The sequence below is a fragment of the Equus quagga genome, unplaced genomic scaffold (assembly GCF_021613505.1).
Source record: "Equus quagga isolate Etosha38 unplaced genomic scaffold, UCLA_HA_Equagga_1.0 203_RagTag, whole genome shotgun sequence".
Classification (NCBI taxonomy): Eukaryota; Metazoa; Chordata; class Mammalia; order Perissodactyla; family Equidae; genus Equus; species Equus quagga.
The window spans coordinates 11,130,407-11,150,812 of NW_025798627.1; the positions used below are offsets into that span (position 1 = coordinate 11,130,407).

Genomic DNA, 20,406 nt, shown 5'->3' on the forward strand with positions numbered 1-20,406 from the left:
TCGGTTGTTCAGTACCATGTTGTTTAGTCTCCACATATCTGTCACTTTCCCAGCTTTTTTCTTGTGGTTGATTTCTAGTTTCATTGCATTATGGTCAGAAAAGATGCTTTGTAGGATTTCAGTCTTCTTAAATTTATTGGGGCTTGCTTTGTTTCTCAACATATAATCTATCTTTGAGAATGCTCGATGTGCCCTTAAGAAGAATTTATATTCTGCTGCTTTTGGATGGAGTGTTCTATATATATCTATTAAGTCCATTTGGTCTACTTTTTAATTTAATTTCACTATTTCCTTGTTGACTTTCTGTCTGGATGACCTATCTGTTGAAGTAAATGGGGTGTTGAGGTCCCCTACTATTATTGTGTTGCTGTTAATTTCTCCTTTTAGGTGTGTTAATAGTTGCTTTATGTGCTTTGGTGCTCCCATATTAGGTGAATATATATTTCTAAATGTTATATCCTCTCAGTGGAGTGTCCCTTTTATCATTATATACTGTTCATCTGTGTCTCTCATTGTGTTTTTTATTTGGAAGTCTACTCTGTCTGATATAATCATGGCAACATCTACATTCTTTTGTTTGCCCTTAACTTGGAGTATCATCTTCCATCCCTTCACTCTGAGACTGTTTTTGTCTTTAGAGCTGAGATGTGTTTCCTGGATGCAGCATATTATCGGGTCTTTTTTTAAATCTATCCAGCCACTCTGTGACTTTTGATTGAGGAATTCAATCTATTTACATTTAGAGTAATTATTGATATATGAGGATTTAATACTGCCATTTTATCACTTGTTTTCTGGTTGTTCCATATTTCCCTGCTTCTCATCCCATGTATTACCAACTTCCAGTTCAGTTTGATGAACTGAACTGTATGAACAGTATGATGGCTTTCTCAGTTTTCCTTTTTTTTATCATTTGTATCTCTGTTCTGATTTTTTGTTTAGTATTTAATGTGAGGTTTATATAAAAGATCTCATAGACAAGATAGTCCATTTTCTGATAGCCTCTTATTTCCGTAGTCTAAGCAGGTTCCATCCCTTTTCTCTTCCCCATCTAAGTTATCGTTGTTACGACTTATTGCATTTTGCGTTATGAGTTTGTGATTAAAATCAAGTGATTATTGTTATTTTTGATGCTTTCCTTCCCTTTATCTTTAATGTTTTAGTTAGGTGTTTGCTAACCTGTTCTGACAGAGAACTGCAGTTTTCTGATTTTATCTATTTATCTCTTTGCTCAAGGCTTTTTAAAGTCTTTCTCTTTTTTTTTCAGTTATGAGGGCCTTCTTGATCCTTTCTTGTAGTCGGGGTCTTGTGGCAATTAACTCTGTCAGCTTTTTTTTATCTGGGAAAGTTTTTATTTCTCTATTGTATTTGAAGGATAGTTTTGCTGGATAGAGTATTCTTGGCTGAAAGTATTGTCTTTCAGAATTTTGAATAGGTCATTCCACTATCTCCTAGCCTGTAAGATTTATGCTGAAAAATCTGCTGAAAGCCTGATATAGGCCTTCCTCTATAAGTTATTTTCATTTGCCTTGTTGCCCTTAATATTTTTTCTTTGTCATTGACTTTTGCCAGTTTTACTACTATATGCCTTGGAAAAAGTCTTTTTATGTTGATATAACTAGCAGTTCTATTAACTTCATTTACACATACTTCCAGCTTCTTCCCAAGATTTGGAAAGTTCTCAGCAGTTATTTCTTTGAACAAACTCTCTACTCCTTTCTCCCTCTCTTCTTCCTCTGGAATACCTATAATCCTTATGTTGCATTTCCTAATTGAGTTAGATGTTTCTTGGAGAGTTTCTTCATTTCTTTTTGTTCTTAGCTCTCTCTCTCCTCCATCTGCAGCATTTCTATATTTATGTCCTCTAAATTACTCATTCTGTCCTCCATTATATCAGCCCTATTTTTTAAGGGCTCTAGATTTTCCTTTATCTCATTCATTGTGTTTTTCATCTCCAACATTTCTGATTTTTTTTTTGTTTCAATCTCATTTGTGAAGAATTCCTTCTGTACGTTAATTTTATTCCCAAGATCATTAAACTGTCTTTCTGAGTTTTCTTGTAACTTTTTAAGCTTCTTTCTGAGAGCTATTTTGAATTCTCTGTCATTTAGATTGTAAATTTCTGTGATTTCAGGATTGATTTCTGGGTACTTGTCATTTTCCTTCTGATCTGGAGTTTTAATATACCTCTTCATGCTATTCCATGGGGTGAACTTTTGCCATTGCATAGTGGTAGTATCTGGTAGCAGATTCCACCTGCCACCACTGGGGTGAGGGGTCAGGAGCTGTGTCTTCTGAGCTCTCTGCAACCCCTGGGAGATGTGACTGTCTTTTGGAAGCTTTGCTGACTGGACCTATCTGTGTTTGCCTGCTGGCCACTGCTGCTTTACACCCATATGTGAAGCCATTTTGGAGTGATCCCCTCTTCTGACTGACTGGCTGAGCTGGTGGACCAGGCAGGAGGGGAGGATGGGTGCTTTCTTTCACATGCACAATACCACATGTCCCTGCTCTGCACTCACTGTCTGCCAGCTTGGACTACTTGACTTGGTGTAGGCACCCCCACGATTGCTTAGCTGCCTCAGTGTGGATCAGTCCCACAGGCTGGGAGGCAACTCCAAGAGCTCATGTGTTCCCATGAAGAGCTACCTTTTCTCCCTTCTCCTCTCAGTATCATGCACCAGCCACTGGCAAGGTCCCACACCTTAGATTGCCACCACTCAGGGAGGGAGGGGAGGTCTCCTTACCTCTTTCCACTGCCTCCTGGGGGGTTCCTGCACTACCACCTTCATACATATGACTGTGTGGATCTCTCAGACATCTATGATGTTGTGAGAATGTCCTCTGTTTGTTTATGAATGTCCTTTTCATTATGTCTTAGCAGGGAGAGACTACGGGAAGAGCTCACTCTGCAGTGATATTGATGTCACAATTTCAATCATTCTTAATTGAGATTATACATGAAAGTTAGAGAATAAAGTTATAATACCATTCACATGAGTGTTAAAAATGTTCAGATGTTAAAACAAATTCGTAATAAAGACCTCTAAGCACATCAATTTGAAATTAACATTGTGATATGCTTCCTAGAATCAGCATTGGAACAGTTATAAAGACAATGGAATTCTTTACCACTCCTTCAAAAGAAAGTTTGGTTTAAGACAATTGCCAAGTATGCAGCCTCAAGCAAAAGATAATAGTGAAAATCATGTGGCTTGTGGAAATTGGTGTATAGCTTAAAGTCTGCATTCTGTGTTAGTTTTAACTGAGCATCAATTTAGAGCAAAGATTGTGTATGCAGATTCAATATGAATGTTACTTTATTTACGTGAGGAATATGGGTCGTGAATTTCTTGATTTGTAACCATAGTATTTTAAACAGTAGGCCTAAGCAGAATTATTTTACAAGTATGATATTTCGACTTTGTCCTAAAATAAATTTATGTCCTAGAATGGGCCTCATAAATAGTATCAACTTCCAGTTGTAAAATTCCTTAATTATACTTTTCAGCATAACTTGCTACTGTTTTCTGTTCCTTATATGCAATATTTTTTACCTACTTCCTTTTGTTAAACTTAGAATTATTATATTCTCTATTAAGATAATTTAAAATTTCATAAGAAGTACATACTAAGACCAAAACAAATCAAAATGAAAGTAATTGAATATATTTTTTCTTTTTCTTATAAAAAACTATTATAAAAATTTAAAGAGTTGTTTTCTTTCCTTGTCCCATATATTAAACTTAACTACAAATTGTTACTATGGGAATAATAGGAACATTCACTTTGAGAAATGAATCAATAAATGATAAGCAAAATAATTTTCAAATTGGTACTCTGAGAACTTATAGAAAATGGATATTTTAAACTATTAAAATAGTATGTTTTATTTAATAAAACAATTTTTATGGGAGATTAGTTTTTCTGAAGATCTGCAACTATTGTAGAAATTACTAAAACATTCTTTTTATAATAAAAACCTCATGAGTATTGCTTCCCTGAGCTAGAAGAGCAAGTTGCTTTAAGATGCAAAAAGATACCACAGTTCATTTTGGCCGCTATGGTAATATAGTTTTTACAGTATAGTAATTTTGCAGCAAAGAAAGGGGGAAATCGGAAGTTTGCCCTAAAATATTCAAGCCCAATATGTCTTGCAATCATAATAATTTTGAAAGCAAATTCAATTCTCTCTTTACAGAGTATGCAGGCAGACAAAGCTTGTAATATAGATCACAGTGGCACAACATTTGTGACAGCTGTGTTTAGCCAGGTTTGGAGCACTATCAAAGAATGGGTCTTGGACTTTTTCAAAAGCCTCTCCGATCCCTGAACATGTATTTCCTTTCTGCCTCTGTACTGTTGGAGTCATTCCAAGGACTGGAAGAAGAAAAGTAAGAGGCACAGTGGTAGAGGATATCATGCATAATACAGATATTAATCCCAGCATAAAAATTCAGGAACTTCTAAGAATAGCCATGAAAGCTTCCATACCCCTTAAAGTTTCTTCTCCAGTTTCTTTTTTGGAAACCATTCTTAACGAAGCAACATATTAGATGTGTTTCCCTAATGAGATCACACACCTAAAAAATACAAAAATATTCATAGATCTTTCCTTATTGTCAATGCCCATAAGCTTAACAAAAATAATTAAACCAAATTTTTGCCATAAAACTTTGTATTTCCAAACCAAGCATAAAATTACCCAATATCTTTTATTCTCTCAAATCATGGAATAGTTGATAGTTAATGCCCTATTAATTTACTAAGAGAAATTTAAAAATTGAAATTCCATTAGCAAGAACATGTAACAATAGTTACATCTTCTATTTGTCACAGTAGGTATAGTAGATAATCTTAATATTGTACAGTTGTGGATAAAGTTATATTTTTACCTCTTACCTTTAAATTTTCGTATTTACTCCATAAATATCTTCAACATAACAAGTTATTTATATATTTAATTAAAATAATTAAATTATTCACAAATAAGATTATTGCTTTCTGACATTTTTATAATTTCTAGAAAAGCCAGATTTCTGCTTTTTGGAAGAAGATGCTGGAATCTGTCGAGGTTATATTACTAGGTATTTCTATAACAATCAGTCAAAGCAGTGTGAACGTTTCAAGTATGGTGGGTGCCTCGGCAATCTGAACAACTTTGATTCTTTGGAAGAATGCAAGAACGCTTGCGAGGATGCATGTAAGTTTGTTTCTCATCTCATCTTACTTCATTTATAACCATTCTTTTAAAAATAAGACATCTGAGAGGATGTTGAAGTTTACCCAGATTTTGTTTCAGCCATACAAATGAAGATACATTTGTATTCACTAAATCTGATAGAAATTGGTCATGATGTTAAATTTTTTAAATAAAAGCACAGATAATTAAGAAATCTAACTATAGTGGAAATTGTTTTCATAGATCTGACATTTTTTTTCAGGTTGTATTATTTAATTTTCCTTCCTGAGAATACTATAGCATAATTTAGGCACAAGAGTAGGACTGCTGAAATCCCTTAGGTTTATAACAATTTGAGAGCGAATAGTTCTTTGGAACCTACCACTAAAATCAGTCGGTTTTATCTGACCATAAAATTTATTAAAGAAATAACTTAAACATTAACTGTTATATCTTTTTTGACCAAGAGCCGCAAAGTTACTGGGGGAAATATTATCTTATCATATACATAATATTATCTTATATATATCATATGTTTTTAAAGATTCACTGTTTACTAATTTAGCATAGCAAAGTGAGTAAAATTTCTAGAAGTCTACCTTTCTTCACACAACTGCTGTGCTTTGCTTTATGTGTACAATTACAAGCTTGCGACAATGTCTATTTTAACTGGCTATATTTTTTCCAGTGAATGATTTCCAGGTGGATGATCATAGAACCCAGATTAATGCTGTGAATAATGACTCCTTGACTCCCCAGCCTACCAAGGTTCCCAACTTTTGGGGTAAGAATCTCATTTTTTTAAATTGCTGCCAGAGAAATATTACCACGGTAACAATAGAAGTGGAATGTGTATTAGAACTGTGCTTTAAAAAAAATTATACCTGTTTGTATTTAATAATAAATGTGTTGAAATACTGAGATTCAAAATGTTTAAGGCATTTGATCTCATAAAAGTGACAATTTTCCTAATCTATTTACAGTATGCTTTGAAGTAGGCTTTTAATTACCTATCACATGAAAACTTTCACATGATATTTATCTCTATGCCAAATTCATTGTATAAAATAATGCTAGGAACGTCAGCCTCAGTGTCTGAGGGTAAATCACTATAATAGCAGCAGTGTGCCATGGGCAATCTAAGGCACTCTTAAACTGAGCACGGCATTGGGCGTGGTCTCTGGTGTCAGTCACAAGGCAGATTAGGAATTTGTTGAGTAACTATCCCCAAAGGTTATGTCACTCTAAAGGGAATTTTCTTTTGGGCTTCTGCAGAACCCTTTTCTGGGTTCTACTCTGTCAACATACTTATCAAATTTAAATAAACATACAAGAAATATGCTCACAAAAATGGAGAGCTGGGAAAATACTGAAAAATTTGGAAAACATAACCAGAAACCACGAATATCTAGGCAGTTAGAAACAACCTGAAAATCTGAAAGTTAACAGGATAAATGTAAGGTCCTACCTAAATTTTAAAAACCACATGTGTTCATAGAGGAGTTGAAGATTCTGATTAGAGGCAGTCCATGTGAAAGTGTTAAATGTGAACTTGGCATGAATTGAAAGAGTTCTGTGGCTATTAAAATTGCAACCTGAGGGTAAAAGGAGATCTTAGTGTCTGGACCAGAGATTCTCCACCCTGGCCATGTGTCAGCATCAGATGGGGTTCAGAATCAGAATGTCTTTGAGTTTCTCCCTTTACAACAAGTAAATAAGCACATGTGCCCAGCTGGATTATAAAGTACTGCAAATGTTGGCTATGATTTATTTAGAATGAAGGATGTAGGTGTCTGGCTTAGTCACACACTGACCTGATCATGCCTGTGGGACTTGCTTCAGCCCTGAATGCCATACCTTAGAAGTCACAAAGAGAACTGGAAACATGTTTATAGAAGCACTGGAAAGTGTAAGGAGGCATGAGATCTTAGAGGGAACATTATATATGCTCTCAGGACTTGAAACACTATCATGGAAGGAAGAATTGAGTATTGTACGTGCCTCAGTCCTCTCCATTTTAATCCCCACTGCCACTACCACATCCCCATCCTTCCTTCTTATCTTCATCAGCCCAACCTAAGAATCACGCTGCGCATATGAAATCTAAAGTACAAATTTCTTTCTGTAAAGTGTTTACTTTTAATATGAGAACTTCAAAAAGGAATGGGTGCCTCAGGGATTAAATTCCCTAAATTTTAGGCATTCAAGCTGTGTTCTAATAGCAGCTGAGATGTCACAGAGGGCATGCAAAGTTTCAGTGGGACTTGGACAATATGGTGTCTTCAAAGTGCCTTGAGATCCTTAGATTCTATAATTAGAGCAGTGAATTCAAACCAGATGAATTTGAGTCTCATTTTTAAACACTACTTTGTTTGTAATAATGATAGTATCTTTGTAGTTCTGATTTTTTTATCTGTAAAATTAAGTAATTTCATTGCATTGTTTCTTCGTGTCCTTCCAGCCCTGTGTCTTTCAGTGACATTTTGTTTAACTAGTTAAATATCATATGTTGAAAAGCATGCTCAATCTTATTGCTGTGGAAGAGGGGAAAGTTTAGAATGGCAAATTTATTAATGAGTTTAAAGGCAGATGAGATATAACAATATATCTACAAATAAAAGAAATGCATGAAATCAGTTTTCAATATGTTTCAACATTTTTTGTTTGGGTTACTTTACTAATCCCAATAGAGATCTTCAGTCATTTATCAGTAAAATGAGTATAGTAGGTTAGGGGGTGGTTTTGCCTTGAACTTTTATGAAGTACAAAACTCATGATTTTTACAGGCATAATACCAAAATAGCAAGGGGGGAAATAAAGAGCATACATGTGAGAAAGTAAGTGTTTTAAATACTGATATATGTCCTAAGTCTTTATGCAAATACACACTAAAAAGTGTAATAAATAAATTAACGGCCATAAGAGTAAATTATTAACTAAGGAAGCAGTGAAAGTTCACAATATGAATTTAAAGGAAAACAGATTAAGAGGATTTTTATTTAAAGCAAGAGGCATTTAAGGAATAATTCATAGTGATCTGCATTTAAAATTAGGGCCACTGGTCTCCTTTATTTGTCTAAAACTATTTTATTTTTTTATTGTATATATTTGCCTCAAAGTCTAAATTCCTTTAGCCAATTTGATCCCTTTCCCTCCTTTTTTTGGAGCATTCTTTTCTTATTCTTTTGTAACGTTCCTAATTGAAAACATGAAATAATGTTGCAATAACTACTATGAGAAGTTCGATACAAAGGCTGGCTTAAGCGTCAAGTGACAATGAAGCCCTGCCTCCACTCTTCAAAAGACCGACATGATCCCGTATTCACCCCATCCAAATTGTGAAAGGTGGGCATACAGCGTCTCTCTCTCTGCTATCTAAGACCTAGATTATCCCTCCTCCACCCCATATAGATGACAGAGTATAGAAAGGAAACCGTGCCCCACTCTTCCTATACCTAATCCATTCCCCACTCCATCAAAGGGCATTGCTCAGGTCTGTGAAGACACTCGATATTCCAGCTCAAAAATAATTATATCTGTCACTGCTTGCAATTATATTACTATGTTCTATTATAATTTAAGAAAATACAGCTTTATGTTTGTGTGAGACCTTGTTCAAGGTTTTAGCAAATATGTAAGGTTCTCTGTGGGTATTAGCATCTTTTGCAAAGATGTAAATTCTTTAAGGTTCCAATTCAGTTTGCAGGAATGACAGCATGCCCACCACACAAATAGAATAGCATTCTCTTAAAATTCTTTCCATTAAGTAACAATCCTTAGGTAGAGTATTTGAATATTTCAAAAATACAGCTAGATTGTATTACTGTTCTTAAGTGAAATATATATAAATATATTTTGTAAATATATGTTTCTCTTCATGATGATACTAGAAAAGCATTTTAGAAGTTTTGTTCAATGTTACTAGAAAATGGTTTGGTAATTTTTAAAAATTATTATTCATTCTTAACTACCATAATGTTGCAAATGAGCTTGAGAATATATTTTTTCCAATGAGCCTTCTTGACTCAAGATATTTGAATGCTTATTGAATGCACAGTTGGGGTTTAATTTTCTCCCTTTCATCTCCATATTTCTATATTAGTAGACTACTTTGATGATCTCTAAGATTGAGCCTTACTCTTCCTTAATAAATTTTTATAAAATGTTTTGTAAGCACGTCCCTGTGAACAAGAGCAAATTATTTGAGTTTGATTGGCTGAATTATGAGCATATCCATGTAGCTTCAATAAATGTTTGTTCTCACCACGTGTGACAGAAGTAATTCTGAAACAATCTCTCTAAATGTGTGCAGTTCTGTGCATAATCTTCAAAATGAAAGACTACCATAATTGGTTCTTCTTGATGTCCCCCCTGTGGTTGGCATTATAATATAGCAGCTGAGAGAAAAGACTCTGGGCCTGAAGACTTGGGCTCAAGTCCCAGTTCATCCACTTACCAGCTGTGCAATCTTATAATACTTCTTAACCTCTCTGAACCTCATTTTCCTATTGTAAAGTGAGGATGGTAATAACGTAGTACTTACCTCATCAGTTTTGTTGTGAGGTGAAATCAGTCTGTATGCATAGCTTGCTTAGGACAGTGCCTGATACCTAGTCAGCGCTATAGAAGTGTTATTACTTGTTATTATGACCCACATGCTTCAGAGCAATACGCTTCACTTCCCAGCGCTTGGTTTCTCATCTGTCAAACAACTCTTTGTAAGTTCCCATTTGCAGGAGAAGTTGATGTTTCAGACACTTATAAAATCTCTAATTATTCAGATAAAGGCATCAGTACAAACATAGTCACAAAATTACAATAAGCCCTTAAAAGAGAATATACAATAGAACTAAGTTAATAGATATATGGAAATTTCAACAGTTCAAATGTGTTTACTAGAAACAGGCTGAGAATACTGACATGCAGAAGAATCATGGGGCTTCGAAGCCAAAAGAACTTTACTTATATAATTTTTCTCTTTTTCAATATTTCCAGCTTTCCAAACTTTCAGAGTGTTGCCACTATTTTTTCGATTATTCCAGCTTTAGCATTTTGTAACGTCCTTTGATCACTTCTCTTCTTCTAGTCAGTCATTAAATTCTATTGTTTTTTTCTGACAAAATATCCATTCCTGTCTTCTCCATTTTCAGTCTCACCTGTTTTGTTCAGACTATCAATCCTTCGTGTTTAGATTAACTCAACGATCATTTATCAGCCAAACTGGGGCACTAATGAAAATAAAAGGGGGATGCTAAAAAATTATCTATTCTAAATATATATGTATAGACAGAAAGTTGGGTTTTTAATTTGATGGATATGTAAAATAGTTTTATTTAAAAACTATTTCAACTTTTTAAAAATCACATATATGTTGGGACATGGTATACCAAAAAAATAAGCATGAACTAATACTGGCTCAGGCAAACCATGTGGTATAGACAATAGATACATAGATGATTGATGATAGATATAGAGGAGGGGAGAGAAGAGGAGAGAGGGAGAGAGAGAGAAAAAAGATAGATGATAAATATCACAGAGATCAGATATAACTCAGATATACTATATACATATATTATTAATATATATAGTCAGATATCAAACATAAGTCAAAATATATGTATGTATATATGTGTGTAGAAAGAGAGACAGAGGATGAGAGAGTCATATATGACATGTATCAGATATGATCTTTTCGACGTCACTGTCCTACTCCCATACATCCATCGTGTTTGGGTCAGACTATCTTTAATCAAACAAGTTTATATCTCTCTCTTGCTTTAGAGAAAAATTTTTTAAAAACTTAATGGAAACATTCTTTCTCTGTGTTCATTTAGTCTCATCCACTTGACTTAAATTTGTCGGCAACATCTGTCAGCCCTCTACCTGTTCCAGATTTTGTCTCACCATCCTTTAAACAGAAATTTTCTTTGTCCATTCTGAATAGACATTGTCATTAAACACAAATTATCCACTGTTCATTATTACCAAATACAAATTATCCATTCTCATTCCACATGATGTTTTGTGTGGTTTCTCCCACCTAAAATCCCCTGGCCGTCCTCATCTTACCTAAGCTGCCTTTTCACCGCCACAGGGAAGTCCTCCTCTCTCTTTCTCCTGGCTTCCTGGTTTGATTCATTTGATACTTACATTATTTGATGTTGTGTTAGCTCTGTCGCACTGACTAGATTACAAGTTTTTCAGGAAAGAGACCAGGTATTATATATTTTGTAGAACTCCCCTCCCCCAGCGTCTCACACAGTCTTAGGCACAAGACAGATGACTTACGTTTTTTATTGATTTTGTGATCCACAGTTACAAAAGAAAGAACAAATGATGGTTGGAAGAATGCGGATCATACTTACCAAGTCTTTCTGAATGCCTTCTTCATTCATGCATCCATGTTCATTTTAGGATTAGGTAGCGTTTTACGCATATGTTAATGTTTGTGCTTTGACATTTCTTTAATATTTATATGGTATATGTGATGCCTTTGATAGCATACAATTAATAAAGTTTTAATATTTCCATGCATAGAGTTAATATTTTCCTCTCAATATATCTCATTGGTAAATGTCTAACTAGCAAACAAAAATTAATGTTCTCAAATGTTCATACTGGTTATGGGCCTTTTGAGTGGACCTGACCCATTCACGAAAAAGGTAAGTTATTTTCGTGATTGTTATAGTCCCCTTTGCTTCTATGTGTCAACTTTGATAGCTGTCTTGGGACTACATCAGCCTTATGATATTTTGGGAAAAAAAATCTTTGAATAGACTTCAAAACCCTACTGCCAACCCAATCTGATACTTGCTTTCTGACTGAGAAAAGGAAGACCAATCTACCTGACCTAGTTCCTCATTGCTTCCTGGCAGCCTCCAGGTCAAGGGAAACTGATTGGATGTCATTCTGAAGACCATCTGGGTGCTTGGAGCTCTCTCTCTTTCCTGACTGTATTCAATGTATGATCTAGTGGCTAGATGCCATATATACGTGAAAAAAATGGGAAGAAAGGAAAAACATATATATACACACACACACATGCATACATACACTTCTTTTTAAAATTTTTTTGTTATTATTGGCCCTCTAAAGGAGGTGTTATGCTGACAAATTGCCCGATTGTCAGCCAAACACCATCCCTGATATAGTCATTTACAGATTTGCAAGAGAATATTGTTACCTATTTGGCCTCTTGTTGAAGCTATGATTACATATAAAAGAATATCACAACCATGGAAATTTTCTGGAAAGAAAATATCCCCCATCAACTATAGAGTTACACACTTAGCAGCATACCATGGTTAATCACTAGCACCATCAACAATTCTGAAAAACCCTAATTCATCAACAACCCACTTCCATAGTCCCAAAGAAGTATCCTGTTTTTCATAATGTATTTTCAAACCAAGAAGCATAGAACCTTCTCTGATAGTCTAAATACGCCTGCATGGTGAATCTGGTTCCTCATATGTTGATTTTCTGACAAGCTGGCTTTCCAAAAATAGATAGCAATTTGTAGAGAGAATCCATCAGACCTCCTACTTCCTGGCAGGAGAGCTGGTGAGAAACAAAAATGTAGCACTTCATTTCTGCCAAGATTGCTGCCATTCAAACAAGTCACCCTGGTGACCACAGACTGCTTTTGCTAATCCCTTTCTTCCTGGACCATCTCTGGTTTTAACAAGGATGAATTTTTTACGTCAGTTGTAAGATTCCTCCAGGGAAGTGTTTCTAAAACTTGAATAATATACAGATACATTTAAAAGAGAAAAATCACAGACTTCCAATTTGTAAGCCAAATTATTTTGAATGACATTAATTTTACATGAACAAGTAAAATAGTAGGAATAAACTATGCATGTGACTACTTGAAAACTATATCAAAACTTATTCACAAATGAATACAATACAAAATACAAACTACTAAATTAATAATAGTAATTTGATGGCACGTGCTTTTTGCTAAAGGTAAAAATCTCTATTATAATATGAATTTGGTATTGACTGCTAAGGGCAAGTTAGGAATGTGGTTGGAATAGGATAGAAAAACTGTGCTGCTCTATGTCCTGTGTAATTCTCTGACTGCCCTTTTGCTATTTGAATACTGGACAATCTTTGCAGGAATGAATTTGAAAAGCATTGGTGTAAAATGTCTTGGTTAGGAAAATCTCAACTCTATCTTTCTAGGGACAGAGCAGAATGAGGTTTCTAGTTGTCTATCACAACCTAATGCCATTAAATGGATCTGGCTGGCCAGTACAAACATGATCACAGAGTGCAGAAAAACCTGGAACTTTGTAGAATCAGTCCATGTTGAACATGGTAACCCAGTAATTCTTGCCTTCAAATGTTGGAGTACTGAATACGGTTTGGCTCAGAACGGTTACTCCCAAGACTGTTTCCAGCTTCCTTGTTTGATGACCTATTTTGATTAGATCTTTGTCCTGTTCAGACTTGGTAAACTCTAACTCGATGCATGTAACTGAGGGAGGGAAGCGTCTAAGACATTCTGAACCTGAGTTGCAAAGAAGAGAGAATTTTGGGATCAGATATAAAGGAGAAGATGTGACAACTTTCTCTTTATCTGATAATTATTAAAATATCTTTGCTCAGTTATTTTTATTTTCCAGTTAATTTTCAAATGACATAGCATAGTGGTTAAGAGCATTAGCTTTATGAGCAGAAAGATGTGGGTTTAAATTCCACTTCTGCTGTTTGTCAACTCTCTCTGTGGCCTTGAAAAAAATTACACAACTCTTAGCCTTGGGTTCCTCATTTGTTATATGCGGAGAGTAATATCTCAGAAAATTTTTGTGAAGATTGTGATGACATATATAAAATTCTTAACCCAGTGTTTAGTACTCAATAAGAGCTCAAAAGTATTAATATTTGAGGGTTTTTTATGATATTTATGATGATCACCGATGTCAACAGAAGTTTACAGCAGGAAAAAAATAAATAATCATGGAAATTATTTGTATACATTTTATTAGTGATAATTTTTTAGTGAAACTAAAGTCTGTAACCTTGATCTGAAATATCCTCATTTTATACTTAATACTATGATTACCTGAAATAACATAAAGCACTTGTAAAATTCAAACATAATTATAAACTACTAATACATGTTTTCTGTCTTTGGATCTTATTTCTAAACAGAAGACTTGCAAACCTGTTTCCAACTTTATCTTATGACCTGAGGTACAGATGTGTTATTCTTCTTAATTTCAGTTCAGTTCAATAAATATTGGGTGCCGCCTACAGAACAAGAATTGTCATGGACACTGGGAGTCTGGGAAGAATAAAGAGGGTGTTGTTGTCCTTACAGGCATGTCTGAAATCAGGGAAGGAGATAGACACATAGATGATTTCAATGGCTATGTTACCTGCTCAGACACAGACCTGCACAAGTGTTATGGCAGGATGGAGTCATGATGTTGTACTTCCACTGAAGTACAGAATTAATCATGATATTGTTCTTCCATTGAAGTCAAAATTAAAATTTTCTGTCTTCTCAAAACCTGGGTTCTATCTTCGATCTAACATCTTGGATCTGTTTGCCTAGACGCTGGCTAATCCATGGGCATAGTTCACAATTTCATCTTCATTCAGGGATTTTTCTATGTAAAGCCACAATGAAAGAAAGCCATGCTAAAATTACAACTTATGAAACTATCATGACTATAGTTTCTATTATAATTATGTTTCATAATAAATTAAAAAAATATTGCATCTTGTAAGTCAACTAGTCTAGAAATATTTCAATTATCCTCCCTCTAAGTGTCTGTCTCCCTTGCCCACATTCAATCTGGTGCTTAATTTCAGCTATTCCCACTGTAACTGCTTTAGTTAGGGAGTTAGGGTCACCTTATATTCGCCTCTATTGCAAGTCTCCTAGTGGATTCAACCAACCCATGCCTGGTTGAGTTTGCTTCACGAATCAAGAAAGAACAGAACTTGTGTCCTTCATCCTTCAGTACTTTCAGTGGTGTATTAATGTCTACATCATAAATCCAAATATAGTAGCATTCAAAGACCTTCTTTATTTGGCCTAAATCTACTTTTCCAGCTTTGCATCCCACTGGACTCTCCATGCACTCTGTTCTTCAGATAGCCCAGAGTTTGCAGAGTACCCCCACCCCAAAACCAGGAATGTTCTGACCTTTGTGCTTTCCTTCACCCATAGTTCCCTCTATCTCCTCAGTGTATCAAAATCTCATCCTTCCTTAAAAGCTGATCAAGGGACTAAATAAACTTTAATTTTCACTTTTTACTAAAATCGTATAGAGTTTTCAACTTTGCAGATATGACATGAAGAAAAGTTTTTCTAAAACATTATAAGACATAATTATCATAGAATAAATTATACTCATAAGTTTCATGATTGTCAATTTTACCATGGCTTTCTTTATTGGTGGCTTTATTTAGAAAAAATCTCTGGATGAAGATAACTTTGTGAACTCTGCCCATGGATTAGGCAGTATCTAGGCAAAGAAGTGCAACCCAATAAATATCTACCCAATTTCTCTTTTCCTTTTCAATATGTGGAGGCTTCCGTGCCTGGGCAAGGTTTCCTGCAGTCTGTTTCCACACGATCTTTTAGTTTCCAGTGCCCTGGCAGCCTACCTTCTACATTTCACACTCAGCAAAGTGGCCCAGTACACATAGAAAAAAAATGTTTCACGGCGCTCATTTTCCCATTCCCTGCTCTCTTTTCTCTTCTATGGAATGCCAGTTTCTGCTCACTTAACACCGCTTCTCCCTTGGTAGTGAATGGAGACACATGCTTTTCCAGTAGTACAGACTTATTATCTATATATAGTACACTTACAGCTGATAGTTTTACTTTCCATTCCCAGTCAGAAACAGCTTCCAATCTCTGGACTTTCTGCATGACCCCAGGACACTGGGATCACTCTAAAAATATTTTTACTATATAATATTATTTCTAATATTTATTATGTATTTTATTATATAATTTGAATATTATAATTGCAGACAAATTGAAAAACATAGAAAAGAAAGTCAGCCATATTTGCATTACATACAATCACTGTCAACATTCCTAGCGTATCCTTTTAATATTTCTTTGCTATTTTCGTTTTCCAACTCATCATGAAGTAAATAAAATAGAAGACTGGAAGTAGCTTCTAGAGGATCCAAGCAGGATACAGTAAGCTCAGCATAAAGGAATTATTTTGTAGAATTGTAACCTAGCAAACTGCTAAGCTTGCTACCTGCTAAAAATCTCTCTCTAGGAATCATCCTGCCATCTGATTGCATTCCCTCTCAGCTTTTTGCCCAACGGGTAGCATATATCATTTCCCTTCCTATTTGTGTGTGTTTGTATGTACGTACGTGTTTCAGTGTGTTGACACAAAAAAGATAAATTATCATGTTTTATTGTTTCTAAGATGCATATTTTTCCACATTTTAACATTGTTTAAACCATGATGAAGCTTACAACTGATAGTGTATAATAGTGTAATTGTGTTTTTTTCTTTCTTTATAAGCAGTACATAAGATAATGTTGTGTCTTAAAATCAAAGGTATCTTAGATTCTATGTAAATTATATTTAGTAGAATATTTGGGGAGCTCTGAGCAGTTACTAGTCCTACAAAGTACCCTTCCACTTTTGTGGGTATTAGGAGAGGAAAAAGCAATGAATAGTAAATAAATGCATTGGATTAAGGTCCACGTTTTGTTAAATAATGTTTAGGCACTTTTAAACTTAAGGCGCGTGTAGAAATATAAATTTATATAAACTTTTAGTTGAGTATTCAGCAGCATCTACCAAATTATACATTGAATATAACTTTTGTACAGTTCTAATTTTAGAAATATCTCTTCTAGAAATATCTGAACCAATGTATAAGGATGTTCATGATCTATTGTCCGGAATTGAAAAAGTAGAAGTAATCTATATATACACAAGACATGGATTGACTGAACATACTGTACTCAATTCAAAAAATAAAATTAAAAAGAAGGAGGCATATGTATGAACAAATGTGGAAACATAGCCACAAAATGTTACCAAGTATAGTAATACGACACAGAGGAGTATACTAATACATGTCTGCATATGCAAACAGTTTGAGGGAAGATAAAGGCCAAACCATTGATAGTGATTAAAGGGCAAGGATTAAATTATGGAGAACTTTTGCATTATATTTGCTTTACTTTTGTATTATTTGAACATTTTACAATGATAATTTGTAATTAGAAAATAAAAATTTTTATTTTTCTTCACTATGAAATTATGGGGAAAAATGAAGTTTGTTATTCAAAGGAAATATTTGTTATTCAATTCCCTAAAATGGTCTCAGAAGAAAAAAATAATTTACTCCACAAGTCATGAGGTGGTTCTGAAACCTTATTTGATTGGTAAAATAAAAGCCTAAATGGGCATGTAAAATGGGAAGAAGAAGAAAGACACCATAGTAAAGATTCAAAGTGAGTATAAAATTCAAAGTTTACTGTATAAGTTTCAAAGAAAAATTATATAAACCACTTTACACATAAAACTGACTCTGAAGTGCCACCTACAGTTTAGCAGGCCTACTAGATCATGGCAGCTCCTGGCAGAAAATAAGTGGATCCTGAATTCTGACACCTTATCATAGACCCTCTAAATGGAAGCTATCCAACTTGTTATTAATGGCGAGATCGAGACAGAATCCATTTGGTTATTAAATTCCCTTTGGAAAACAAACAGAAGTCAGGTTAGTGTCTTTTGTTCTATCTTAAATTTCTATCAATAATCTAAACCAAAAAAATCACATTGTGCAACCACTTCAAAACCTTTATATTTTCTTTCATTGTAGATTTCAAAGTCTGGATTTTGAATAGGTGAGTGCCTATGTTTATCTAGAATAAATATGTTAATTGAAAACAGTCAAGCTTATCTCATCTCGTCCTGGGGTATAAAAAATTTTAATTTCGTTACCTTTGGAGATTGAACCAGACGATAATTAAAGACTCAAAAAATCTTAGAGCTAAAATGTCCTTGAGAAGACATCTGTTCATCATTTAATTCTACTGTTGTTTATGCTAGAGACACCCAATGATAGTCTTCCTGTTTAGAGTTAAAATGATTTTAGGAGAAACGGATTCGTTTACAGGTATAATTCATTTCCTGAAGAGCAATGGCCTTATAAAGACCCCCCCCAACTAGTAATAATTTATTTCTTTATTAAAAACTTTTAAATGTTAAGTACATATAATACAACATCCTTAGTGATTAATTTTAAATTTTAACCATCAAAATATTCTTATTTCTAGTGTTAAGAACCTCAATACTGATCTGGGTCAAAGGTGAAGTTGTGTTTGATGATCTGTGTAGATAGTGATTAAAATCAGGGCAAACAAAGAGGGATAGACAAACAACTGTCATCAGGGCAGTCAGGAACACACACTGCCTGAGTAGGGGCAAGTATCTGGTAAGAGGGACAATTCACGTCCGCACACCAGATCCCAGGCTGTGGGAGCAGCATGCCAGAAGTCACAAAGAGTTTCCAGCAGAGGCAGTCTGATGCCTTGATCAATTTAACTGGTAGTGAAACTCTTTCTGATGTCATCTGTGCTGGTCAACCGTCTGCTCTCAAACCAATCCTATACCTTCCTCTTGCCCTGTCCCATATTATAGGAAACCTTTCCCTTGGCTTCTGAGTAGATTTGGTCAGTGGCAGACATTGTTGGAAGACTTGGTGGCTAAAGAAAGACAGAAGCTAAAGTATATCTCCCCCCAAACCTGTAGTGTATTGACCATGGTTTTGGATCCCATTGGAGAGGCCCATTTTGGTTCTAGCTTTTACCTCGTGTTCCAGGCTCCTGGCCCATGATAATAGAGGCTCCTCTCTTGTTACCTCCAGTTTAGGAACTGTAGCCCAAGATGAAGCAGGATAACTTGCCCTCACTTTGAAATAGCCTTGATTTTGTTATGGGGCCAGGTTTACTGTAAGTTGTATGTTAGGGGAAAAGAAGAATGAGTTTACCCCATGTCATCAGAAAACTCTCTCTGTCCTGGAATAAGGAACTTTAGGTAGGGCATTGCTATTAAGACATAGTAACTACCATTTGTAAAGAAGTGTCCAATTTATATGTACATCCACACATATTATCTGCAACTTACTGTGGGCTAATATATCTTGTGTACAAAATGCTAAAGTAAAATTGATATAAAGTCATATCATTTCATCATACACATCTACTATAAAGTATCTGTGGGTGTTTGTTGAGAATAAAAAAAATAACAATTTCCTCTGTTTCTCAAATCAGACTAATTGCTTGTGGGGTAGTTCTTTTATTTCTGAACATAAGTGATGACTTTGGAAGTTCATGGAGATGGAAGCGGTGGCAATTAATAACCATCTCATACTCTAGGCTGTGGGCTGATGAGAATCCATAGCACACACATTGGGAACGTTTGCACAATAGTTGGGCTGTTAAAGCGTATCTCTCCTAGATTGTCAGAAAATTCCTCTTACACAAACCACTGTTGGTAAGAGGAGATTTCAACCTTTTATGGAAAGTTAAGCACACATTCTCACCAAATATATTTTAATTTTGATTTCTGATGGCAATAATCATGCACTATAACCCCCAAATAGGATAAGGTAAAACGTAAACTACACTACATGATTTTGAATAATGTTTCAGTTTTACAGATCCTAGGAGTTGCTTTTAAAATCACAATATTTATAGACCTAGTCAAAAACCTAAATAAAATTTACTATTCTTTACGTGATTACAGTTCTTGAACTTTGACAGAATATCACCGTTATAAAATATCTTCTCATATATTGCTCCCATATTATTCCCACTCCTATTTTCCAGAGTTTCTTTATCACATGAGCTATTATATCAAGACACTCTAATCTTTTTTTAAATATCTAGAAAGCAAGAGGTGGTAAAATGTGTGTATCAATTTAATATTTTACTCATTTTTTCCAAAATTGTTTTATTTTATTTCTTTCCTTTTACAGTCTGTTCATCTGGGGCTCGCTTGCCATCAGATCATTTCTTGCTTTCAGCTCAACTTATTTACCCTCGTTGGCTATTGGATTCCTCAAAGTTCTATTTTGTGCCAATGTTGAATATTTAGCAAATTCTCTTTGACTGCATTTGCTGTCCCACATCTCATGCTTTGGCAAAGCCACTAAAGTTTTCCTATACTGATTTCTCACCGTCCACCAACATATCTGCAATATGGGTTTAC

At 34.8% G+C, this 20,406-nt stretch overlaps 1 protein-coding gene across 6 annotated transcripts in view; it reads left to right on the plus strand.

Moving 5' to 3' along the window:
* LOC124233500 (tissue factor pathway inhibitor-like) overlaps window positions 1–20,406 on the plus strand; it is a 78,294-nt gene that overhangs the window by 53,600 nt on the left and 4,288 nt on the right. For 3 of the 6 annotated variants that reach the window (XM_046650644.1, XM_046650643.1, XM_046650642.1), the window contains 2 exons: window positions 5,027–5,203; window positions 5,871–5,966. In XM_046650644.1, the coding sequence (XP_046506600.1) occupies window positions 5,027–5,203; window positions 5,871–5,966 (273 nt within the window). Of the gene's footprint in view, window positions 1–5,026; window positions 5,204–5,870; window positions 5,967–11,497; window positions 11,717–12,057; window positions 16,322–18,013; window positions 18,039–20,406 lie in introns of those variants that run through there. The other 3 variants (XR_006887080.1, XM_046650645.1, XM_046650646.1) reach the window with 3 other exon arrangements.